The sequence below is a fragment of the Notolabrus celidotus genome, chromosome 17 (genome assembly GCF_009762535.1).
Source record: "Notolabrus celidotus isolate fNotCel1 chromosome 17, fNotCel1.pri, whole genome shotgun sequence".
Taxonomy (NCBI): Eukaryota; Metazoa; Chordata; class Actinopteri; order Labriformes; family Labridae; genus Notolabrus; species Notolabrus celidotus.
This window is the reverse complement of record NC_048288.1, coordinates 21,597,521-21,624,710: the sequence shown is the minus strand read 5'-3', so window position 1 is coordinate 21,624,710 and position 27,190 is coordinate 21,597,521. Positions and strand designations below refer to the sequence as shown.

Below are 27,190 nucleotides of genomic sequence, written 5' to 3'. Positions count from 1 at the left end.
AGACCGTTTGTTTGACCTTGTTAGTACTCTGGCTTGTCTCTTACAGAACCTATGTAAATGAGTTTGATGATGCCTTTGGACAAATTTTGGATCAGCCTAAATATACACTTCAATTTGGTGTTAGTTTACAAATGACTTAAGATTTCACATTCAATCACTTTCACCCAAGGGTACTTTGTCAACAGTTTGGATTTATTTGTTTATCCCTGAGATGTCAGCCCCACCCTTGCCCCGCCATCCTATAAAAAATTAAGGTGAATAACATTTTGTATGGAAAATAGTTTTACATTTTTTGAAATAGAAACAAAGACAGGGTCCCTTTAGTTTCAACATCTCACAGAAAACAGTGCCAACAGTTTCAACGGGGACTATGTCCTCAGTAGGAAGTAGTTCCGATAAAAACTGACCAGATTAATAAGCCTAAATATTCACACATCTAATATGTTGTCTGAAAATCCAGAAAGATGAAGTCAAAGTCATTTCAAAGGTCAGACACCTTCAAAGGTGTGTATTAAAAGGGACAATTTGTCTCAGGAGGAGTTAACATGCCGCTCAAGACAAAGGTAATATTCAAAGATCTTTGAACCCCCAGAGCACTAATGACATCTTAAAGCAGACCTGAAGAAGTGCTTAACTGTTGGAGAAATGCTTAATGTAGCAGCATTAACATAGAAGTGTCATTAGCACTGAGACCTGGCTGCACTATCACAGAGCTCCCCCGTGACTGATCAATACTCCTGCTATTTCCTATAGGCACTAATACTGACAAATGCAGAAGCACTGAAAGAGGGAGAAACCAGCGAGAGAGAAATGTATCACACCTCTACTCCTGAAGGATGTCGCCTTCTCCAGGTCGTCTCTAAACAACCCGGGAGTCTCATTCAGAGGCCTCACAGTCTCACAGTTTCATCCATTTCTTAGCACAGACAATCCAGAAACTGTCTCTCCTTCCCCGGCATCCAATACAAGAGAAAGGCAATAAATTTAATAGGCCAATTATAGCCGCGGTAACAACGGCAATAAATCAGCTCTTGTTGTTTCGTCTCGCCTCTTAAAGGTTTCCCCCCATAAAGAGGGGAAGGGATGCAGAGGAAGATCTAATAGATGAATAGTTCCCCAGCCAGAGATTCAGACAGTGATGGGGGCTGGCTTCAGTCAGTGCTTAGACAGACAGTGGGGGACCTCAGTTTGTCAAAATAATGTTACAGAAGATTAAAATTCATAGTTTTAGCTTCATGTCTTGGGGAAATGGCATTTCTAATTTGCCTTTCCTTCAAAATCAAACACTATTATAGTTGAAACAGATTGTTAATGAGGCCGCTTGGATGTCAAATCATAAAATCAGATTAATTTTTTCACACAAAGTCTTACTGATGTGTCATTCCAGATGTTTAATGACCAATCCTGCATTGATAATTGAGGATTTCAAAGATTAACAACCAGATATGAATCATGTTACTGCATGTTTCCTGTATGCAACAAGTAGTTTCAATGTATCACAGGCTAAAATATGTTTTGGACATGCCTTATACACTTTACTGGTTGAGTTCAGCTTTCTTATTAACACTGCATCAATTTCCAAATCAGCCTGTTTCCTCCCTCTGACTGAGGAGAGCCAGTGATTCACTGATTGCTCAGATCAGCACTTTACTACACCAGTCATCAAAACTGCAGTTATCTGCAGTTTTATAATGAGATATCTTTCCTAAAATGGAATAATTTAAATTGACACTTTGGGTTCTACTGTCGTCTTCTTCTCACAATGTTGGTGATTTTTTAAATCCTCTGAAATATTCCCTCATAGGAAAACAAGCCTGAAGGACACAGTGGTACAGTTACTTACTAAAAGCAAAGAGAGAAGTGTGGTCCAAGCCTGGTCATTTTTTAAAAATGGAATTAAAAAGCAGATATTAACTGGCTGCTTCTTCCAAGAATGACAAAAAAACTAAATGTTTCACCACCAAACCTGGCTTTCATTAGAGCCCCAGTCATTGGCAGGAATACTCTGCCTTTTTCATTTCTGCTGCAGTATGAACAAGCTAAGCTATGTGTAATTCTTGTTTCCCAAGGACAAAATACTTTGTTGATCATTTGTCTTTGTCTACTGAACCTACAAGTAATTACTACTGTGAAATTTTCTACCAGAGTTAATGTTGTTTAGAAGCTGTTAAAGGTCATTATCGAGCACCAGGCTTTAAAGCCAAAATCAAAAGCAGCCTTTAATCCAGGTCCAAGAAAACAAAGACAAAGACTCTCCCTGGAATCAGAACAAGAACAAGGAAATGATCCAAAACCACTGAGACTTCAGTTGACAAGCCTAATTATGCAAAACTCATAATATTAATATATTTCAAACTCCTGTCTTATAAATCACCCCTGTGCAGTGTGTGCTAATAGACAAATAATGAGCTATTGTTTCTTGTATGAGGTGGTAAATATGTTTTGGGTTTTTTTTTTGCTGTAAAGGTCAGCTTTTATGAACGGGTGTGTATGTGATTTCCAGTACTCCTAGAGCCAGCCTCAAGCAGACACTTGAGGAACTGCAGTTTTTAGCACTTCCATCATATCAGGTCACATGCAGTGGGTGTTGGCTTGGTAGCGGTTATGGAGGCGCCTGTCCATTACAGAGCTTAGCTTGTATACCGTTATCTTCTGGGTAATATACTGCGACGTGCAGGAGGAGGAGAGAAAGTGTTCCTTGTGTGATCTGGAGGAAGTTGAAAATGAAATGCACTTTTTATTCTACTCTCCATCATATCATGATCTCAGGTGCCTCCTTTTCAACAAAATATCAGAAAACTGTCCTGATTTGTTTTCCATGTCTGATGAAGATATACTTCAGTTCCTGTTTACTCACAAAGTGTTTCAGTTTGCTCAGTTTGTGATAAAATGCTGTTCAGCAGCGTAGGAGCACACTCTATGTCCGATTTAGTTGTTGTCACTGTCAAATGTCTGAAGTGTACCACTGTGCTTTTGAATTACTTTAGGTAATTGCTGAACATGTGCAGTGTTGTAACTGCTCTTCTTTTTTCTTTTTCTTCTTATGCTCCTATTTTGTTTTGTTTTTGTGGTGTCTTGTAAGTCCATATGGGCTGGGCATCTTTTCGGTGCATGACACGATGAATAATGATAAATAAACTAACCTCACCTCACCTCACCTCACCTCACCTCACCTCAACTCAACTCAACTCAACTCAACTCAACTCAACTCAACTCAACTCAACTCAACTCAACTCAACTCAACTCAACTCAACTCAACTCAACTCAACTCAACTCAACTCAACTCAACTCAACTCAACTCACCTCACCTCACCTCACCTCACCTCACCTCAACCTAACCTAACCTAACCTAACCAAACCAAACTAAACTAAACTATATGTGACAACTGAACCAAAGAGATGTGTTATTTAAAATATCTACAAGAGATCCTGAGGTAGCAGTTCTTTTCACTGTTTGAGACCTGGGAGGAGACAAAGTGGAGTATGTACCTGCAGGAGGCGGAGGAGTATTTCCCTCAACTTCAGCAGAGGGTGCAAGTAGACACCCAGGGGAGAAAGTGATGTCATCCAGGCAGATGTCACCCTTTTGGCTACGGCCCACCTTTCCCTCAAAGACCACCTGAAAGTTCCCGTTGTGGCTCAACTGGATCTCCCTCCTCTGCCAGTAGTTGCCCTGATCACCCGTCAGGTTCAGAAGGAGGTGAAGGCGTCCTTCACTCTTCCTGAACACACTGAAGGTCCCAATGCCGTCTCCGGACATGTGGAGGTAGAAACGCATCTGTAAGATGGACGAAAAATGTACAAATGTTTCAAATACGGCCTCTGACATGTTTGGATGTGAATTAGTTAAGTTCTGATGCATGTAGCACTGTAGTATGAGCCTTTTTGAATCTAAAAATACAGTACAGGGACTAAATGCTGAACTATTCAAAGTAACAGACATATTATGCATCGTTAATGGCTCCTGAATGGACGTTTTATCATTCTTTAGCACATTCTTTCCTGTTTTATTCTTTGAATTTTCCTTTCTGCTAAATAACCATTAATCCTCAGGGATGGCTTTGGAAAGAAACCAAAAGTCAGGGCACAGAAAGGTAATTCAGATCAAATCTCGTCTACTGAGAGGCACACTTTTCCCGTAAGTAATGCTTGAAGAGAAATTGAATCTGTCCTACACACACAACTGCAACAGTGTTTTGCTTCAAAGTTTTTTTCCTGAAGTTGAGGAGCATTCATTAGCTACAGCAGCACAACTACACCCTCCATCTCCGCAGAGAGATTGCCCATCCGTCTCTCCCCTCTCACGCCCTCTCCCAGCATCCGTCCCTTCAGTTTAATTGGTGCCTTCTAACTGACTGCGTGATTGATTGACAGGTCAGGAGTGGGATAAGACAGGAACAGCGCACAGAGCAAACTGCGCAGTCAATCAAGCCATCGTTCCTCAGAGGGGCATCAGGCTGACAGCTGGGAGGATACACACAGACACATACACACAATGTGAAGTGCCAAAGCAAATATACTCAATTACTAATTGCTTGCTCTGTTACAACACATTTCCATCAGTAAAATGTAAATACAAAAATGGACAATCCAGAGATGATATTATCTGAGGTGCTTTCCTTTTTTACAAGGTACATGTTTGAGCAAACGTTTGAAGTGTTATTCTGCAGTGAGTTTAATGAGAGAGATGATTACACTCTTAGTTCAGACCAATAGGTTCACAAAGCAGTCAAGAGCTGGTTTGTTTATCTTAACATGCAGATGGAAAAAGAGGTAAGAAAAAATTCAAATGATGGAAATTGTATGATCAGTTACAAATACCAGTCAGTTTTGGCACAAAACCTCCAGGCTTCTGTTAGAAAGCTGAAGATGAGGAGGAATTTCACCTTTTGTCGTGGAATTTTCATAGTCTTATATATGTGTATGTAAGAATGTTTAACTATTGTATTCTTTCAGTCGAAATGTCAAGTTAGAGTAACTTGATTCCTATGTCACCTGTGATGGGTGAGATAGTGTCAGGGTAGTAGTCAAGGTCTCTCCCCCTGCTCCCGTCTTTATCTATGTGTTGTGGCCGACTTACTGTCTCCAGAGCTAGAGCACAGGTCTTCTTCCCACTTGTTGTGTTCCTATTGTCCAAACAGGGTGATCTAACTTTAGTGTCGTCTTCGGAGGGAATAAATACCATGCCTGAGGATTTTTCTGTCAGAACTGACTTGGCATTGCACTGCACTCTCCTGCCTGTGTACTGTTATGTTATTTCTCCTTGATCAAGTTCTACATAAACTATTTCAACGTAAGCCGTCTGAGTCTCCTGAGTCTTATGTGTCCAGTGTCCAGTTTGTTGCTGAATTCCATCACACCTTTCAAAATGACAACAAACCAAAACATACACCCAAATCCACTAAAAAATGGCTTCACCAGAAGAAGATTAACGTTTTGGAATGTCCCAATCCAATTGAATATCTGTGGGGTGGTTTGAAGAGGTCTGTGCACATGGATTTGGTGCTTTTTTGTAAAGAAGAATGGGCAAATATTGCCACGTCAAGATGTACAATGCTAATAGACTCCTACAAAAAAAAATGGATAGTGTAATATCAAAAGGTGCTTCAAAAAAGTATTAGTTAAAGGGTATGTACACTTATGCAACCACTTTTTTTATTTTTTTATTTTTTATTCTTCCCTCTATCTATCCATCCATTATCTTGACTGCTTATCCCGTTAGGGGTCACGGGGGGCTGGAGCCTATCCCAGCTGACTTCGGGCAGAAGGCAGAGCACACCCTGGACAGGACGCCAACCAATCACAGGGCTTCTTCCCTCTAAAATATTTCAATTATTTTTTCAATTGAATTGTTCATGTTATAGGTCACATCAAATGTGGAAACATTTCTGACATGAATTATCTTGGTCTCATTTTTTTACATCACAAAACCTGGCATTTTAAAAGGGGTGTGTGGACTTTTGCTATCCACTGTAGAGTTGTTTGTAGGCTAACATTTCACCTTTAGAGAAGCCCAGCTGTGCAAGCTATTTCCCTGTTTCCTGTCACTCAAGCTTAGTTTACATCCTCTGGCCGATTTCATACTTAGGCTAATTTTGTAATCTTTGGGAAGGCCCATGCTAGAGCTGCATCCCTGTCTGTCTACTAAGCTAAGCTAACATCCTTCTCACATCTGGGTTCTTACTCAATAGAGAGACATCAGAATTGTACTAATCATGTTATTTATATTTCAATGAAAGACCCTTGGAGATCTTTGTATGATGTCTCCTGGTCTAGCTTCTTAACTTAACAAAGAGACATAGGGATGATACTAGTGTTCCCATTGAAGTTACTTCAAACACTATTTCTGCTTTCATTGCAGCACTGAATGCAACTGACTCATGTTAACACACAATAGGCTATTATGATCAATGGTATCAGGTATGTGTTGTACTTTTCAGAGCAGTAAATTCCCTTTGAAGCTTTTTGTCCCTGTTAGGTGGAACAAGCTGCTGTGGAGCTTTCAAATTAGATTTGCAGATTACATTTCAGTATTCATGTCAGACAATCCACAGGAGTACTAATGTTTCATTAAATTCTTCAGGGTGTCTTTTACTCTTTCAATCTCCTGTGACTCTAAACTTTTTCTATTTCAGTCTAACTCAGTGGTTTTCATTTATTGTAATCCCTATATTCTGCAGAACCCTGTAAACTTTACCTTTGGTCATGAAACTTTGGTCTTAAAGCTGCACCACTGACTATTAAGGACTAACATATACAGATATATATCTAAAGTTTCTTTATTAATATAAACCAACAGCATTGCACTAGATTGTTTTCCAGCTGGAAGACTTAGAATAGAAACTCTTAATCTTAAGTGTAGTGTCATTTGTGACAGCATACTTCTCCTCACCTTGCACGCTCTGCTCCTGTGGCTCAGTAAGGGTCCTGATACACGGGCAGTATCCCCAGCTGCCTGGGGGAAGGAGCTCTCCAGGTAGAGGTAGTGGCCAGAGGGGTCCCTCAGGGTGTGGTCACTTGACGGCCCGGTGCCAACTGTCGGAGTGCTACCCGCCTTGATTAGCCAATCAAAGTCGTCCTCTCGACACTGACGCCAGGAACAGAGGTCAAACTCGAAGCTGCACCGTGCGCCAAAGCCCTCTGAAAGGCAGCAATAAAAAAAGAAGTCAATCGAGGCTTTACAATTATCTGAAAATGAATCTGTCTCAGGGTGTCATCAGTGGGACATTATAGCAGGTCTCACTGCAGATGTAGGGGTCCTCGTCAGAGTCGTCCCCGCAGTGGTTGATGAAGTCACACAGGTTGTCCTGGGGGATGCAGTGACCATTAGCGCAGGCGTACTGCTCAGGTGAACAGGGCTGCTCTGGAGAAAGGGGAGGGGAGCAGTGCAGGAAGTTGACATCGTCTATCACCACATCGCCCATGTAGCTGATCCCTCGCTTCACCCTGAACACCACCTGAGCAAGAACAGAAAGCAGGGACAAATAATGGACTTTATGGATTTTTTAGGAAAATGTATTTACATGGAATGACTGTTAACAGCTTCCAAGTTGATTGGCAAATTAAAAGACTATTATCAAAAATCTTGAGGAACATCAGGCCATATTTGATAATATTTGATAATGACAGACAAAAGCCAATATTAGCATGTGCCTACTACCTTGCTAATATAACCACTAGCTTGACTGTTAGTGAATGCTTAAATTAACATTTGGCTAAATTATTTCTCCACTTGTTAATACTTTTTGACAATTGATTGTATTGATTGTATTGTCTTGTCCATTTTGTCTCTTGTGGTGTTAATGAGTGTGATTGAATGAGTTGTTTAAGTTGGGAAGTTGTTTATTGTTTTGCATCTAAAATGTCCTTTTCTTTTTTCTGTACCCACCTCAAAAACAGTAAAAATTAAATAAAAAGAATTGACCAAAAAAATGTAACATTTGATATTGCTACAGAATGAAAGAGGCACAAATACCTAGCTAACAGTAAAGCTAGCAAGTAGTTGTAAGTAATCACATGGCCATAAATGACCTTGAACGTGTCTCTTGTAACTGTATGGCATCATGTTAGCTAAACATCTCCTCCATCTCTTTCCTAGTTATCCCACTGGCCCCACTTAAAGTCTGATTTGCCACCCCAAATTCTAATCTGTGATTGACTATTTGTCTTGCCTGTGGTGGGATTAAGCTCATAAGATGTCAATTTTGCGACTCCGTGTTGTTACTTTTTTAAAGTAAAATGATATACACAGAAATATAACATCTGTATGATAACGTAGTGCTGGTAGTAAAAGTCGATTTGATTGGTGGAGGTGAGAAAGGCACATAAATAATATCTTTTCATTTGTGAATGAACACATATTTCATGTTGGTTCCCCAGTTGGACAGTATGGATACTGTCCCCTGTCCTGATCACACCAAAAATGTGAAAGTAATAAGTAAGACATAGAGGGCTCAAACACATATTGGGCCATCGGGCTTAGTTGAAGTCTGATATCATGAGACAAGGTGTTAGAAAAAGAAAGAGCCAGAAAGAGCTGCTGTTCTACTGAGTGATGTTACTCTGCATCTCGGGGCGAGAGCCAAGAGACGGGAAGTAAAAGGGCACTTCAGCAGCCTGATGTACCATCAGTACAGATCTGAGTGTGTCTGCTCTGACAAAGGTTAATTTGCATCACTGCAAATGTGCAAAGGCCGCAGCATTTGGTCAAAGAGATGACTGCTCCTGTCCTGTGCAATCAAGACCTCTGTCCTCTGTGTGTGCATGTGTGTGCGTGTGTGTGTGTGCGTGTGTGTATGTGTGTGTGTACTGGCCTTGAATAACCTCCACAGACAGACACACTGGCAGTTCTGCACTTCTGATAACCGTAACAGTCACAAGTGAGGACTCATTAGACTAAATGAGACTCAATCAATTCATCATTGATCATCAAGTCTCAACGTCCAATTTAGCCTGCTGTAACTGAAATCAGGACACTTACACTGGTGTGGAGAGTAAGCTAAGAGCTCACACTGAATGTCAGTAATCATTACTGCACATTTATTAATTAATGTAAGAGGATGATGACACTGGATTATGTCATCATGTCTTGTCAAAACTTTGCTGCCCCAAAGAGTTTAAGAGTTAAGAAAGGATGATGCTTTTTGGGAGCATTTGCTTTGTTCTGCAGTCTTGTTACATTTTTAGTTTCTATTCTAAAGATAAAGAATTTATTTGTTGGAACAAGCAACACAACTACCATGGAAGTGTTTCATGCCTCCTGAGAAATTACAGCTCTTTTCATTATGTGTGGACTCTGGTGACCCATGTGGATATATAACGGTATCTCATATATCTGCTGTTCTTGATCTGTTCATGTGTAGGTGGTGTTTTTAAAAAACATCTCATACTACTTTCTTTTCTACAGTGATGCATATCACTCACTGTGACTAAAATGAAGGGAAAAGGCTGTTTCTGCATGTCCTCATAGCACCTGTGTCCACGAATGGCATATTTGTGCTGGAAGCAGCTATTTAAACCAACGTGGTTCAGTGTTTTCAGCGCTCAGTGTCCTCAGTGTCCTCAGTGAAAAAAACACCCTCGGGTTATACTGTTTTTTGTCGCTGGACTCACAGCACTCTAAATTGAAAACAGCCAAACTTTTGGAGCATTGCCGTGCTTGTTGATGTCACTTCTCCTTTACAGAACAATCAATCAAGAAGGCACAGTGCTTTGAATATCAAATTTGTCATCAACAAAGGGAGAGACTGACCAGATGATTTTCTCATGGGTGCCATTGTTAGATGTAGAGCTGCTGCTAATTCCAGGACATGATTCTGTCCATTGTTTCACTGTTTTTTGTTTTGTGCAAAATTACTCTTCAATAAAAGCAAATATATATATATTTGCATTTTTGCCTTTATGGATATGACAGCTGAAGAGAGACAGGAAATGTGGGGAGCAGAGAGAGGAGGAGGACAAGCAGTAAATGGTTGAGGCTGGAATCGAACCTGCGACCTCTGCGACGAGAATTATACCCTCTGTATGTGGGGCTCTTAGACCGCTAGGCCACCAGCGCCCCGTACAAAAGCAAATATTAAGCATACAGAGCACTTAAAAACAGTCGTAATGGCCACAATAGGTGCATTTCGACCTAGAGTTCCTGGGTCTTTTCGCCCCCAGAACTACTTTTCTCTGAACTAAAAGGTTCCTGTGCCCCATTGAAGTCTGCGTTTTGACCGTGGGCTGAAGTCCCGGGTAGATTGTGCAAATCAGGCTAAATGCACTACACATCCAGTAGAATAGAGGACAGCAAAACAAAGACTAATGCCATTCATCAAAGATGACACCATAGAAGCAGACGGACAGGCAGATATCATGAGCATCACAACATTTAGCCTGTTAGCATGGAAGAGACTCAGCTTGCGCTGTTTTATATTGTGCTATATTTAATCACAGATGGATTCACTGAATCAACACATGAGAGGAGATTGTTTGAAATCATTTTTAACTCAAAAAGCAGAGGCAGAGATTGACCGGTGCTTTGGTTTAAACAGCGACCCTGTTAACTGCCGTCTTTAAGCCGGATTGTTCCTTCACAAAAGGCCTTTAGATGATCATTACATACTTATCAGATGACGATATTTTGAAATCTTAGTAAAAAACTAAACTTGTATGCATTCCCAGGAACGGCCTCTTTGTAACGTACACTGTTTCGTTCAGCTGAAGGTCACCAAACTACAACACCAGGAGAGACGCATTCGCATTATGAAGAGAAGGGAGGCTTCTGACAACACTCAATTTTGTGTAATTTTATGCACATTACTGATTTAATTTATTGTCCAGGAGAATAACAAAAAAATAATGAAAAAAAAAGGTTGGTGATAATACAGTTAGTTACTGATACAGTTTTGTACCCTGATAATAACCTGTTTTTATGTTTTGTTTACTTCTTTTTAAATCTAAATAATTTCACCCTGAATTATTGTGACAGTTTGGACATTAGAGGAAATGTTACCTCTGAGAAAGTCTTTGAAATCTTTGTTGGAAATAATAATACAGCCAAATGAAGAGCAAAATACTCCATGTAGTGTAATTTGATAAGAACCATCGCATTGCATTGAATCTGGTTTCATGACACACTGGAAAATATCTGGAGGCGACATCATATCTCGCAGACCTGAAAGGTGTGTGATAACCCCAAAAACACTTCTCCTCGTCTCCATTTGTTGCCTTGGTTACCAGTCTGGGACCAAACCTCCTGAGTGACGTTCCCATTCTTCAGCAGCACCTGCAAATTTAGATAGATATGAGTTTCCTGATGAAAGCCTCAGCACAGAGCGTCATTATCACTCCGAGCACAGCACAGTACGTTCCCTCTGCCTACCTGCAGCGAGCCCACTGTGAATCCGCTCATGTGGTACCAGAAGACTAAGGTGCACTGTGGCCCAGTGGAGGAGATGACAGGTGTCTGGAGGTCAGTGGTTTGACCGTAACCTCCGTTTGAACTGTCAGCACACATGTACCAGCCTTCAGGACTGCCTCTGTCGGAGGAAGGACAGGAAGTGCAGAAGATCATTAAATATGAATCCAGGCAGTGAAGTTGACATAAAACGGGGGCTTGCATCATTATTATGTCATTGCAGTAATTTTCATGCATTAAAGTGACTGTCCATTAAAAACATCACCTCAAAGGAAGGCTTTTGGACAGCTCTGCTGGTTTGCCACCTCTTCTTCTTAACTGTATTTATTATAGAAGTTAAGTTTCATTTTTCTTGGATGCACACTTTTATCAAACTGAAGATTTAAAGCTGGGGTTGGTAGTCAGATTTAGATACACTTTTTGTTATACTGGTTAAAATTATCTTTATGTCCTCATGGCAATCAATACATAGTGTGTTCTTAAAAAATAGCGAAAAAAAAGCAGCTATCTACAGCCGGAGTAAACCTGGGAAAACACCAGCTAAGCCCTGCCATCAGGAGCCAAATTATGAAACCAATCAAATCCTGTTAGACGGAGTCCTGAGGACATGCTACATTCAAATTCATGCTAGTTTTCCATGACTACCAACCCTAGCTTTAACAACCCCCCCCCCAACTGATGTCACCAAAAACTGTTATTTGTTTGGTTCCTTCCTTTATTTTGCCTTCACTGGTGTCCTATAAATCTAAAAATGTCCACCAAACATGTTTAAGCTGCTTTAAATATTAATTTGAAGATTCATTTGTGCCTAATATTGTGTTCAACAAAAGTTTAATTCCTTTTTTAAAGCTCCTGTGAGAAGCTTTTGGTTTGTCTTGAATTTGGCGCCCCCTCTGTTTGTTCAGCTAGTTAGAAATCATCTTTCCTGGGGTCCTGGTGGCCTGGCGTTCTAAGCGTACAGAGGCTATAGTCCTCGTCGCAGAGGTTGCTGGTTCAACTCCTGATCGGTCGACCATTTCCTGCATGTCTTCCCCCACTCTCTACTCCCCACATTTCCTGTCTCTTTTCAGCTGTCCTATTAAATAAAGGCAAAAAGCCCAAAAATATAACTTAAAATTACTACTTAAAAATAAAATTACCATCTTGACTGACTCCTACCTTGTGGCAAAGGTTAAAGACATTAAAAAAAAAAATGTAGAAATAATCATTCTTGTTGCTGATGGTCTTGTTTACTTGTGAAGGTCATCAAGAGGCATCGATATTACTTTCAGTATATTTTATAACAAGTAAAAGGCCGCAAAGGGGCTTTAAAGAGTACTGAAATCTCCACCTTCCTCATTTAAAAATCAAGACTCGATGAATGCAGAAATATTTTTCACTTTAAAAGTTCAACAGAAGGAAACAAGGTTTCAAAACTTCTAGTAAAGTGTATTCTCAGTTATAGTGCACTCAAGGTTTCAATTCTTAACATCAGACTTGTGTAATTTTTCATACTGAACCAGGACTGGCTTCCATATTGGTTGTGATGTAACAAATCATGCTCATGTCTTAGGTAAACTCAGGTTTAAGGTGAGTGCAGAGAAGCCTTCTTCCTTCAGCAGATTAAAGTGAAAACAACCTTCTACTGTCAAACCCTGCGTGTAAATCTTGCTGCAGTGATGGCCTCACGTCCAATAAGATGACAGATTTGAAAGTTATCCTAACCTGAGGTCTTATTTTCAGAGCTGTGAACATGTTTACTTTGCTTTATGAAGGAGTCCATTATGTAGAAAGCTATAAAAGGCCAATCACAGAACTGTGAGATAAGTAGTGCTGCTATTGCTTTGCACCACCATGACTATATGTGCTCCTCATTGTTAAATTCCCATAAGAGTTGTGGCTCCACTTGAGTTAAATAAGGCGCTGCATGGAATCTTCATTTCACTCATACCATATCGATTTTTGTGCCACTCAAGGTTAGAGCAGGAGGGAGGGAGGAATAGTGTCAGGCAGACAGATGGGTTATGAAAGAAAATTGTGTCTGCGATTCTGGCTGAAGGAAGAAATGACTGAAATGCAGTGGTCAAAGTGCAGCGCCATTTCCTGCGCACACTGTCCACTCAATAAAACAGAGATAAGGACACTTCAGTTACTGTATTTAATCTGCTAGAGATGGGCCTTTCTTATTCAGCTTATAGTTCATTTACTGTCTGTAAAATAAATCCTCTAGTTAGAGAGTATTTCTCATTTCAAGGTTCCTTTTTTCCATTCATGAAATAACTTTTCATTTCAAATCAGCAGTAAATTAAATTGTTTGACTGGTTCTTACATGGTGTGGTCATTTATAGGACGGTGGTACTGCTCTCCATCATGGATGCTCTCCCCTTGTTCAGGTGACCAGCGAAACGTGTGGATTGGGACCAAAGTGGTATTGACACTGCTCCAACCGCAAGTGTCACCACCTTCAAAATCACACCGCTCCCTCACTGGAAAAAAGAAAGAGGAGGTTCAGTAGGAGAGAAGGGAGGGAACAAGGGAAGAAACAGGTGTTGAAATTCTTAATGGTGAAGTTTTACCACAGTCAAATTCATCTGAACCATCAGCACAATCCTGTCTGAAGTTGCACAATCTGCTGTTTGAAACACACTCCCCGTGTGCCCCACACGCAAACTCTCCATCTGGGCAGCTGTGGGGCTGAACTGTGGAGGATGGAGGGGTCACAGAAGGGATGGTGGTGTTCGGTTTGGGGAGCTCTCCTGAAATGAGGTGATTGCAGAAACAAAAGATCAACAACAACAACAACAAAAACAAAAAAAGATTAAAATCAGTGATGTTCTATTTTCTGTCATTATATATGTTTACCTTCATATGGGTCACAGTTCAGGAAGGAAAGATCATCAATGGCAATGTCACCATTAAAATCATCTCCAACTGTACCTTCAATCAAAATCTGCAAATAGGAAAAAAATAAAATGATAACAGAAAGATTAGAATAACGATTAGTTTTAATTTAAAGGTGACATATCATGGAAAATGGACTTTTTAATGGTTTTCTACCTGAAATATGTGTCCCTGGCATGTCTACAAACCCCCCGAGAATGAAAAAAATCCATTCTGCCCCTGTTTTGATTTCTACACCTTTCTGTAAATGTGTGTGAAACGAGCCGTTTCAGACTTCCGTGTTTTTGTTACGTAACAACAATATCCGGTCTGTCACGGAGTCAGAGCTCGGAGCTTGTTCAGCCCATAGACTGTATAAAATAATACTGAATCCCCCCCCCCGTTTTTCATTACCTGCACAAATGTGTGCTAACAAGGAGCTTAGGAGGGAGACATGCTAGTTGTAGGCTGTCTTAATAAACACAATGGTCGGTTTTACTCCCCACGTCTGCAGATTTGAAGATCTAGTGGATGATTTTTATTTATCATGGATAAATGCTAGCGCTAGTTAGCATAGCCACATAGCTACATGTCGTAGCTATAGCTGTGTACCAAGACGCAGGTCGACATACTGACAAATAAAACAACAAGAAACACTAAATCTGTGACCAATCCTTCAGAAAGGTCCTGCTGCCTTTCTGGTAGAGGTCGGTTTTACTCCCCACGTCTGCAGATTTGAAGATCTAGTGGATGATTTTTATTTATCATGGATAAGTGCTAGCGCTGGTTAGCATAGCCACATAGCTACATGTTTGTAGCTGTGTACCAAGACACACGTCTACACACTGATAAATAAAACAACAAGAAACACTAAATCTGTGACCAATCCTTCAGAAAGGTCCTGCTACAGGCACCTCTCCGTCAGGATCAGATTCAGAGGGTTGAAGTAACGTGATCTCTGAGCAGCCGTGTATATTCAGCCAACATGTAAACATTAGATCAACGTGCTGGAGAGCCGAGGCACATCCACTTCCTGAAGGGGCGTGGTCAGAGGGAAAACAGAGTGTTCTGAGGAGGACTGAAGAAGAGGGATTTTCAGGCATGCCAAAATCTGATTTCAAAGTGTTTTTTTGAGCATAAACTTTAAAGACATGTTTTGGGGACCTCTTAGACCAATATATATTGATGAAAAAAGCGTGATATGTCACCTTTAATGACTTATAATCCTCACAACTGCTCTCACTGTAATGGGTTGTATGTTATCAAACTAACGTGCTTAATCAGTTGGTTTAGTTTACAAAGCTAGTAAGTAGTTAAGTAGATAGTAAAAAAATTGGTGGCCCTTAAGTGCAAAACACAACAAAAATCAGAAAACACAATAATATTAACTTCTAATTAAAAAGGTAGGTATCTGCTGTGACGGGATGGTTTCTGATTGGACGAATGTACTTTCAAGCTGATGTCGTTGTGTTTCCTAATTTGCTGTTGTGTTTTCTAATTTGTTGTTGTGGTTTTCCTTTTGTCCTTGTGTTTTCTTTTTTGTTGTATTTCCTGATCTTTAGACTGTAGACTTTTATACTTAAAGGAATATTTCAGTTTCATGACGGAGACACCTCTTCCGTGCTCATGCAGCGGAAGAACACCGGTCTGCGAGGTGCGTCTGAAAATAGTGCCAAAAGAAAGGGGGTTTCTGGAGGCAAAGTCAAGAGCTGCAATATTTTTCTAGTAGAGCATGCAATTGCACTCTGATGAGTGCCTGGACCACATTTTCTTAACTTAAGCAAATTTAAGCAAAAGAGGTGTCCCTGTCCGCAGAGAATTGTAGCCTAGCTTGCCTGCCGGTCATCTGGGAATTTTCTCATTAAAGGGGAAGAGCTCACCGGCACTCATTGTGGCAAGCAGGAGCTCTAGTGTAATGTAACTCATACGGCCCCACTTAAAAAAACCTGAAATATCCCTTCAAGACTTCATTGACCCCTTGGAGAAATTATTTTACACATCCCCTACTGTGTTCAACAGACACAAAGAAGAACACGACATACACTGCAAGTAAACTAAAACACCAACATAAACATTCAAACAAACAAAGTCTGCACTCTGGACTGTTCAGCGAGTCCTTTTGTTCAGGGCCGCTATAGCAGCAGGGATCAGGCTTGTCCCCAGGTGAGCCCTTCCACACCTCGGTGCCCTGTGTCTACGTCCTGAGGGATGTGGGGTGAGGTAGGTGTTTAATAGATGCTCTATTCTATATGCAGTTGTGTTTCCCGATTTGCAAGTATTTTTCTGATTTTTTAATGTTTTTTTCCAATTTGTCATAGTGTTTTCTTTTTTATTGTTTTGTTTTCTAATATGTCATTGTGTTCTGCACTTCAGACCCACTACAAAAAAAAAAATACCCACATGGTTTCTCTTGAGTTTGTGGAGACCAGGGCAGAAATGATTGACAAGTGACATACACTTACTTTCCCAAGAATAATTCATGAAATAAATGTTTATATGATGCTTAATTATTAAAGCATTTATTAATTGTTAACTGATAGGACATCAGACAAGGACTTAGTGTCCTGCAACCTGATTTGATGTTGTATTATTGTCAGTGGACTTGATCCCTAAACCTAACCTACAGTATTGATCACTGGACTTGATCCCTAAACCTAACCTTTGGGCTAACTCGCAATTTATCACCTCACCCAACCCTTACCCTAACCCTAACCAGTCGGGGTTCATCCTTGTGGTCAGAAATCACACTGTAATTAACAGGGCACTGTGTAAAAGCATACTCATCAGAACAGACACTCTAAAAGTACAGAGCACAAGAGTACTTAAATAATACAGTTTTGTATCCCTGTGCTGCAGTTAATAAAATAAACAAGGAGTGGAACAGCCTTTGAACTGAGAATCTCAAAAAATAAAGAACATGTTTCCTACTTCTTTTGTTGTTGTTGTAATCAGGCCAAAACACAGAATGGAGCCTATCAAGCAAACAAGAAGCCTGTTGAATATTTATTTGAAGTGCTATCTGGGAGAGGCACAATGTGAATGTTTAGTGTAGGGTTGTAGAATGTCACATTAGCATGATTCAAGCTGCTATGTTTAGCACAAATATTTTGAAGCATTAGTCCAATAATCAGCCGTTTCCACTCCCTGCTTTGGCAAACAGTTCATCTTGAAACAATTTAATTTACTCTAATCCTGCTAAGCTCAATATTGCTTGTTGTTCAGCAGTTTTAAGATAAGAAAGTGTTTTCACTCATAGACTAATGTACATTAGCTGTGGTTACAATAGTCATAATAAATCTCACTGCTAATCAAGAAGGAGTGTGTTGTTAAAATTGATGTCGGATCATTATACTTTGTCATCCTGTGGCATTATGCCCACTGTGGGAGCAAATTGATCAGCTCGAGCCTAGTCCCAATTCATCAGTGTCTCCCTTTTTTTCACTTTTACCCTTTTTGCACTCAATTAACTTGACAAACACGGCACCTGTTTGAGACGGCGTAATGGAGAAAAACTCTTTAACTGCCTGTCAGGTTGTACTCACTCTTGAGTAATGACAACAGAACATCCATCTCTTGAGGGTTCGATGCCAAGTTATTGAAGCTATTGAACAGATCATTATAATACAATGCTGTAGTGAACTCTTATATACAGAGTTTTTGCTTTTACAGACATGAACTCACTCCTCACACCGACAAGCTCGACCTCTATGATTTCATACTTTTTCTTCTTTAAATAAATGTTAGCTGTTAAAAAATAAAAATAGATCGAAATTACAGAAAATCTTTGATCACAAAATACTTTTTTCTTTCTCCATTTCTGCCTTTTCTGCTGCTTCTGCTTGTCATCCACGATGCTACTGCTGCACCCCTTCATGATTTCCCATTGGGCAGGTCAAGGTCCAAGACCACAGAACGCACATGCATTCATTGTACGTCGAAAAAACAGCTATAGTGACTAGAAATCTCCATGTCTTTGTTACTTTGTGTGAATTCCCTCCACTTTATAATGAGGAAATATGATTGTCATTCAGCTTCATGTAAAAAGTAGGTTAAAAATGACACGATATTTTGATTTCAAGAAATTCAACCTCTATCAATGTTCTTAGCTGTCATGATCAACAAGTCTTTAATATTAATGTTTCATTAAATCTTAAACTGTTTAAGTGTTTTACGTCTTTCTGCTGAATTCAGACACAACCAGCATTCAAAGGCTTGTTCTAGGTTTGTTTCTGGAGCATTACTTACCTGAAAAGGTCGAGCACTGTTGAGGTAGAGGGTCTTCCTGTGCCACAGGTTTCCTTGGTTTCCATATTTCACCCATAACATGTGCCCACGGCCTGTAGCGGTGGTCCTGAGGTACACCCCCAGACAAAACACATGCGAGCCAAACATGTGGTAATGAAAGCGGAAAACACAGTGCTGCCGAGACCTGGGTGGATCCTTTCCACGCTGGTGGGTGGGTTGGAAGACTCTGCTCAGTAACACAGCTGTGTCTCTAAACTCCTGGGGGGCAGAGGATTCGATGTAAAGGTAGTGGCCATGTCTCGTGCCCAATGTGTGGTCCTTCCAGGGCCCTGTGTTGATGGTCGGAGTGGGGCCTTGGAAGCGGGTCCAGTCAAATACATCTCCTCCGCTCTGCTCTTGTTTCCAGCTGCACAGGCCGTGCTCAAAGTTGCACTGCAGCTCTGGAGCTGGGACACATAATAAGGACAGGGGAAATAATTTCACTGGAGCCAAAATCATCATAACACTACACTGAAAACTGTATTTAACTGAGATGCAATGGCAATATAAACTTAACAGGTAGACATAGAAACAAGCTGGAATTAAAGTCGCTTTTACTTTGATGTCACATTAAACATTTCTACTGCTTTATGCTGGACCTCAGGAGGGCTAACCAATCAGAGGAAAGGGGGTTTGTGGAGTGGGGGTCTTAAAGAGACAGCGGCTAAAATGAAGTGCTTTAGAGAAAGGCCAAAAATTAGGGTTTTCTCAAACACCAATGTGAGAAAAACAGGGATTTTATTTTAGCTGTGTGAAGTAGAGGGTGACACGGGAGTGGATTTTCATTCCTGTCCCATCCCACTCCCACAGAAAAAATCTTGTCCAGTCCCAATCCCAGCCCAGAGTTAAAAAAAATTCCTGTCACGTACCACTTCCGGTAAAATAACTCCATCTTCCATCCCGCTCCCATTCAAAATGACTCATGCTCCTGTACCGCTCCCATTTTTTTTCTTGTTTTATTCTTTAGGCAATACATCCCTCAAAGAACAAAGGTGCATAAAGGCATTACCTTCACAATTCACATACTGTACCTGAGTTTTTGAAAACTAAGACCCGAGCACTCATCTCGGTTTAGGTGTACGCTCCATTTGTGATTTTTGTCAGCACTTCACATTTACTTCACATCAGAAAACCTGTTTTTTTTTGCATTATATGAGGACGCAATACACAGAACTGCTCCTCCGCCTGCAGCGCACTGATCAGCTGCTCAGGTCTGCAGCTTTGAAGTCATAAAAATACAACTAAACTTAATAATGAGGGATTCTGACCGCACCGATGTCATGCCGTTTACTGCGGACACATCGTGGACACCTTTATGAGCTGGAGTTACTGTCACAAGTAAGAATTAACAACAGTCCCTCTAGACCTTCCCGCTCCCGTTTGCTCTCGTCAACTTTTTTATCCTGTACCGTCCCAATCACGTGATTAATAGCAAATTTGACTCCCATCCCGCAGGAATCCAACGGGAATCTCATGACCCGTGGGATTCCCGAAAAAATGTCAGCCTCTAGTGTGAAGCCTGTAAAAAGCGGAATACCCCTTCTTTAAGCTCTTGTTAGGAACTTTGGGTTTACATCAGTGTTGGCGCCCCGTCTGGACAAAGAACATCTGACTTCTTTGCTGATCTTTTCCTGTACATGTGTAGGCAGTGTTTTTAAACAAAAACCTCACCCTGCTTTCTTTAGATTGTCAATCATATCACTCACTGTAGATCTTTGTTGTGGAAAATGTCAACAAACGTTTCAGCAGCATGCTGGGAAGGCACTTTGACAACTGCTTAGTGAGAGGCATTTACAATAACAATAAAGAAATCATTAATCCTTTGTCTGGTGGTACGGTTTGCTTTTGTAAGTCATAAAGACGCATTCAGTATAAATTCAGTCTGTTTTATAACCAGCTAAAAACTCCTCACAAGAGCTTTATGTAAAAGATGTAGTGTTCCCCCCCCCACTACTGAACATTAGTGACAATAAAAGACACTCACAACAGCCCTCCTCATCAGATCCATCTCCACAGTCATCCACAAGGTCACAGAGCTGCAGGTTCTCCACACACGCCCTGCTCTGTGTGCAGTGAAAATGTGTGTGCGCTGGGCACTCTGCCACAGCTGGGGGCATGGAACAGTTCTTGAAGGTGATATCATCCAAGGCGGAGACCCCGTCAAACACAGCCAGGCTGATCTTAGCCAGAGCGATTTGGAAGGGCTGGGTGATGCGTCCCAGCTGTACGGTGACCTGGTGCCAATGGGTTCCCTGGTTGTACAAAGTCCTCCATATGACAGTGTTGTTTGGGACTCCATTGATTCTGAGGTACATATCTGCAGCACCCACAGATATGCCTGAGTTGTAATGCCTGAAGGAGATGAGGCAGAGATAGTGGATGACATTTTGTTATATATTGTTATATTTACCTGAAGTTACTTTAACATAACGCCAGATACCGTATCTCCCTCTTGAGACAATGTGTAGGGGGCTGAACGTAAAACATGATGCTGAAAAATATAAAATGTATAAACCTTGACAACTTTTAGCCCCTCAAATAATTCAGTAAGGTGATACAATCTGTCATTTTACATAAACTTTAGAGGCCATGAAACTGTCAAAGTGACATACTCAATGCATATCTTCTTACTCTCTCTGGGAAGCAAGAGAGATGCTGAGAGAGCGGAGCTGACAGGTGTAGAAATCGTTGGAGAAAAGGGGAAAGAGATTGTAAAAAAAAAATCCCAGAGAAAGGGAGACAGCAAATGGAAAAAGTCTGACACTGTAGGTGGTTGTACAGATTCTGGTTGGGATATAAGGTCATGTTGAGCAGCAGGGAAGAGAGTTAGAGAAGGAAGCTGTAATGCAACTCTCACCAGAAGTTCATGGTGCACCCTGAGGCCGATTGTTTGAACCAGGGTCCTCGAAGAACGGCCCTGGGATAAAGACTGCTGCTGTTCTTCATGATGAACATGAAGTGTCCTGCAGAAAGAACAAAATACTTTATGTATATCTGTACAAACACATGCAATGTCTACTTTGTTATGCTTATATCACAACGAACACATTTTTCAGTCAAAGGGTCAATCTGAAACTAACGGAGGAGAGCTTATGCCAACTGTATGCCTTCGCTCAATGACGTTACCAGATGGGTCAATTTCAGCACCTCTCCCCTTGGGATTTGAGTGCACGACAATGTCAAGTGAGTATATTAAGAATCATGGGAAAAACAAATTATATCATATGGACTGCAGTCACCATGGCAGCAGTGTTTTCTTGATGAAATAGGTCAGGAGACAATGGCATCAGCCAGGCTGGAAATTGTTCAATCAGCTGCACGATGCAGCCATGATGTGCAGAGGTCCATTACATTTAACACAACTCAGAATGAAGATGCATCTCCTCATGAACACACTGGAAAAACATGTTCAGTGTTTTCAGGGTGGCAAACTGTATACTCACATATAGATAGGTTCTATTCTGGGTTTCTGCCACATTAGGCAAATTATTTCACAAGACATCATAAAGGTAAAACCAAAATAACACAGAAGATTTAATGTAATGTTGCCCCTGCTTTGCTAATTGACAACATCTACCAGAGAGGAAATTTACTTAACCTAACTTAGAATATGAACATCTACCAGCTGCTGATAAACGTTCAAATTCACCAGCCACTTACTCAGCCCATTTCTGCCTGAAACCCTTATAGTCTTAGCTCAGCTGGTGTTGATAGCCCACTCTGCTTTCTACATAATATCAGTAATTGGAATTAAAAGAAAATAAAAAAAATGTAATAGATATAAATATGTAATTCAAAACAAAAGGACCTTTACAGACATGAACTCACTCCTCACACCGACAAGCTCGACCTCTATGATTTCATACTTTTTCTTCTTTCAAAGCATGGATGGCTTTGAACTTCCTAAACTTCAATGAAAAAAAGACAGAAGTAATGGTGTTTGGTCCCAGTGGCCCTTGTGAACTCCCTCCGGTTGATCTGGGTCCTTTGGCCGTCTATTTTAAGTCGAAAGTCTCAAACTTGGGTTTTAAGCTTGACAGTGATTTTAAGATGGATCAGCAGATCAGCTCTATAGTAAAGTCCAGTTTTTTTTCACATTAGGCAGCTGGCAAAGGTGAAGCCTTTCCTTGCACGACAGCACTTTGAAACATGTAATCCATGTCTTTGTCACATCCCGGCTGGATTACTGCAATGCACTTTATTTAGGAATCAGTCAGTCCTCCCTCGCACGTCTCCAGTTGGTCCAGAATGCAGCCGCTCGCCTTTTAATTGGAGCACGTAAAAGGGAGCACATAACGCCCATTTTAGCCTCCCTCCACTGGTTGCCTGTGCATTTTAGAGTCCATTTTAAGATTATTTTATTTGTTTTTAAATCTTTAAATGGTCTCGCCCCGCCCTACCTCTCTGAGCTGATCCATCTCTACGCCCCTGCTCGGTGCCTCAGGTCAGCTGATCAGCTGCTCCTGGAGGTACCGAGGTCCAAGCGGAAGCTCAGGGGGGATAGGGCTTTTTCTGTCGCTGCTCCCAAACTGTGGAACGATCTTCCTTTAGCTGTCAGACAAGCCCCCTCACTGTCCACTTTTAAAAGTTGTCTTAAAACCCATTTTTATTCCCTGGCTTTCGACTCAGCATGAGATCCTGCTCTTGTTTTAGTGCCTTTTTATTTTTATTTATTTATTTTCTTATTGTTCTTATTGATTTTATGATTTTATTGTTTGTTTTTATCCATTATGTTTCTGTACAGCACTTTGTGTCCAACTGCTGTTGTTCTTAAAGTGCTTTATAAATAAAGTTGAGTTGAGTTGAGTTGAGTTCTTTAAATAAATGTTAGCTGTTAAAAAATAAAAATAGATTGAAATTACAGAAAATCTTTGATCGCAAATCAAATTTTGCACTACTCTCACTAAAACTTAGGAACTAGTTGCGTGTTATACTTTACCCCATATGTTTTCAAAATGAAATATTTTGTTATTTTCAAAGGCTAATGATTTTTCCAATTTTAAATATCGCAGTTCGTCACTCCAGTGTTTAAGTGAGCGAGGACATGTAGCTTTCCAGTGTTTCAAAATAACTCTCTTAAATACAATAGAGGAAAAAGGAATAACCCAGCTTTGTGGATATCTGACTCTTACATGTGAGACATCTTGAAAGATGCAAATATAAATATTGAAATTAATTTCCATTCCCAAAACCTCAGACAACCAATGCTCTATTTCATACCAGACTTTCTGAACTTTACTACAGCTCCAAACTGCGTGAATCAATGAATCTGTGAGTCTGCATTTCAGACAGTTCTCTAAAGCATTTTTGTCATCCTTTTTTTATTTTATCCCTTGTACAGTAAATCTTGTACATTATTTTATATTGGATTGAACACAAATTGACACTAACATTGTGGTTATTTCTGTGGCATCTTGTTTCATATGTTTTACAGACAAAGAAAGGCTTAAAGACAGCTGTCTTTATAAACTCAATTTTGAGAGAAAATTCTCAACACAGCCGAACAAAGCATTAAGCAACTTTGTTTTGGTTGTTGAAGCCAAAACGCAGTTGCCAGATGTCTGGAAAAATCCCTCCTTATCTGTGACAGGGCAAGAAGCCATGATGCTGCACCATTTGAAGCGGTAGTGTGATTGAGTTGTTTTCTTGTGCTCTTGTTGGGGTGCCAAACTGCTTTTTGAACACCACCACGTACCTACACAACGTCTTTGGATGGGGCACAGTCATATTTTCTAAATCTTCAAACAGATGCTCCCACCAGGATATGTGCCCATTTCACAAAGCTTGAAGGTTGCAGGAATACAGACTTCAATTCACAGCCTAGTCTCCTAGTCTCATTATTTGAACCAGGCAGAGCATCTTTTCACAGCATGTCCACACAATGTACATAACAAAACAACAGATGGTGTTGTTGAAAAACCACACTATATTATCAAGTCTATCTACAGCAAGATTCCATGTTAAATCTATAAATCCAGCATGCAAATTAAATATACTCCAGAAAGGCTCAGGTGGAGAATCATCTGATACTGATACAATGAAGCATAATATAAAGTTTACGTGTTGTGGTGCATACATATTGGAGAGAACTATATATCAGAGCATGCATACTGTTGTGTATTCAGTGAATAAGTGGGTGTTAATATGCAGAATGAGTACAGCATATGTCAATTTCCTTCCTATTATTCAGATGGCTGAGAAGGCATTTCTCCATGAAGTGCTTATCTTTGAAAAACACACAGACAGGATTTTCCTTCCATCCACAAAACCTCAATTTGATTTACAGATGATATCTTTTTCCTTTTATTTCTGACCAAATACCATAAGCACAGTGAAATTATCTTATCATTTTGTCAGAGCTCTATCCTCACACCTGTGACTGCTGACAGCAACCACAGACGGAAGTGCCAGCTCTTCATTAAATGTAGTGTGCATGTTTTTTGCCTTTACCTTCGGTGCTGTTGTTGGAGTGGTCCAGAGGTGGTGGGTGGCCATAGTAGTCTGGAGGAACTTCTGCAGAAGAGCCTCTCACCCAGTCAAAGCCATCACCGAGAGTGAGCTCATACCAGCCACAAGATCCCCCCTCAAAGTCACACATGGAGGCTAGATGAGCAGGGAGAGAGGGAACTATCTCCATAAAAGTTGAAACTGAAAGTTCATCACAAGATCCTTTAATAGATGCTGTTGAGAGTCTAAACCTGTTGAAAGATTCACCTCAGAACAGTGGGGTTGCAATGGTGTTATCTAATTAGATTTTTCATAACACAACATTGGTCATGGGGTCATTGCTTTCACAGTTTTTCTCAATTGTTTACACACAAATACTGGTACTTGAGACACAATGACCACAACACGTTACCCATGTACTAACCCCCTGAACCAATTCTGCTACACTACAAGCACAATTCCTGCTTTACACTCAAATTGCAGTTCTAAAACACACTTTTTTCAAACCACTACACACAATTCTCTGCATTTGGCACAATTTTCATGAAGAAAATCTCTTTTTTTCACATGGAACACACTGTCATTCAAAATCTAAAGTTAATTGCCCTACTATGCACACTGACTCATCACATGGGCAAACACCTGTCACACAGTCTTACAATTAGCAATCACTGTTATGGTCCTGATTTGTTGTGTGATTTGCCCTAACCCTCTCTCTCTCTGCCTGCAGGTTGCATGGGTAGGGGCGGGGCCGGTCTCCTCAGCAGTGAGGCTCATCAGGCACACCTGTCCCTGATCTGCTCATCAGCACTGGCTTCTTAAGCCACCACCAAACACTCCTCCAGTGCCAGATTATTCCTCTAGCCGCATGCTCCATGTCCCGTTGTAGCCTTGCTCCTGAGGAGATTCAAGCCACGCTTTTCTGTTTACTTATCTCGAGTTGTTTCCAGAGGATTGATTCCTAGTTTTTGTTTGTGAGTTTTTGATAGAACCTTTTTCCCCTTTTGGGTGATTTTGTGTTACTCCTAGTTTTGTACTTTTTCTCAGTTGTTTTTACCCACAAGGTGCTTTTTTTGAACCTTGGTTTTTGCTTAATAAATACTTTTTCCCTGTACTCTGCATTTGGGTCCTAGTCCTTTGCTCAAGCCGTAACAACCAGAGCTTTATTTCCCCCATTGCTTGGCCAGGAAAACATTGCTTGTGATGTGGGTGAGGTGCTGTGGCTAGACCGAAACAGAAGAGAGGACGCAGCATCATTTAAACATTTTCTGTAACTGTATACAGTAAATTCTTCTGTTGTTTTGTATGTAGACCACTGTATGTGCAACTTTGTGTTGGCTGGGATGTACACTGTGTACGCTGTTTTTTTTTGGGGGGGGATTAAAATATATTTGTATTTGTCTGTTTTGAGTATAAAAACAATATTCTAAAATATTGTACAATACACTAATGTATGTACTGTCTGTAGTAAGTGTAACATTGAACAAAAAAAAGGCCCAAGTCATTATGATGAATGGAGACCTAGTGTTTCCATTCATCATAGTGTTTTACATTGAGCACATCAGTGTTCAACTGGTTCTTATAAATGTCTATTTATATGGTGGTTTGTGTGTGTCATTTGAAAACAAAATACCATTTTGAGAAGAAATAACATTGTTTTGAATGTAAAGTTTCATTTTGCAGGAGAATTGAGGGGTTTTGCCCATTGTGTGTGTGTGTGTGTGTGTGTGTGTTTTTTGATTTGTGTGTCGAGTTCTGAGAGTATGAGGCATGCATTCAGAAAATATGTGTAAACAATCGAGAAAAAATGTAAACAACCTTGACCCTGTCACCTATCAACCTAGTGCTATAAGATCTCACTCTGCGTAAACTCACAGTACCCACCACAGAAAATGTTCGTTAACACTGGACAAAAAATGTCCACAACAGACACAGTGTGCCTTTCTACTGTCAGATAAATATAAATTACTGAACTGTTTTCATACAACGTGGATTATTTGAATGTGCGACTTTGCAGAAATGTGCTTACGGCAATTAGCCTCGTCTTCGCCGTGGGGGCAGTGTGGGGTGAAGTCACACACTTTGCTCTCCTCGATACACTCCCCACTGCCACAAGCAAACCAAGAGGGAGGACAAGCAGGAGGAGTGGGAACACTGCTCTCTGCCACAGAAAAAATGAAAGATACAAAGTATGAGATT

General features: G+C 40.5%; 1 protein-coding gene across 1 annotated transcript in view; it reads right to left on the bottom strand.

Annotated features, from left to right (window-relative positions):
• malrd1 (MAM and LDL receptor class A domain containing 1) overlaps window positions 1-27,190 on the bottom strand; it is a gene marked incomplete at its 5' end in the record, with an annotated part of 96,469 nt that overhangs the window by 46,583 nt on the left and 22,696 nt on the right. Inside the window, 13 exons of the mRNA XM_034706968.1 lie at window positions 3,490-3,778; window positions 6,893-7,140; window positions 7,244-7,457; window positions 11,159-11,269; window positions 11,366-11,522; window positions 13,710-13,866; window positions 13,957-14,136; window positions 14,243-14,330; window positions 18,506-18,951; window positions 20,529-20,896; window positions 21,402-21,507; window positions 24,995-25,147; window positions 27,021-27,152. Coding sequence (XP_034562859.1) covers window positions 3,490-3,778; window positions 6,893-7,140; window positions 7,244-7,457; window positions 11,159-11,269; window positions 11,366-11,522; window positions 13,710-13,866; window positions 13,957-14,136; window positions 14,243-14,330; window positions 18,506-18,951; window positions 20,529-20,896; window positions 21,402-21,507; window positions 24,995-25,147; window positions 27,021-27,152 — 2,649 coding nt within the window. The remainder of the gene's footprint in view (window positions 1-3,489; window positions 3,779-6,892; window positions 7,141-7,243; window positions 7,458-11,158; window positions 11,270-11,365; window positions 11,523-13,709; window positions 13,867-13,956; window positions 14,137-14,242; window positions 14,331-18,505; window positions 18,952-20,528; window positions 20,897-21,401; window positions 21,508-24,994; window positions 25,148-27,020; window positions 27,153-27,190) is intronic.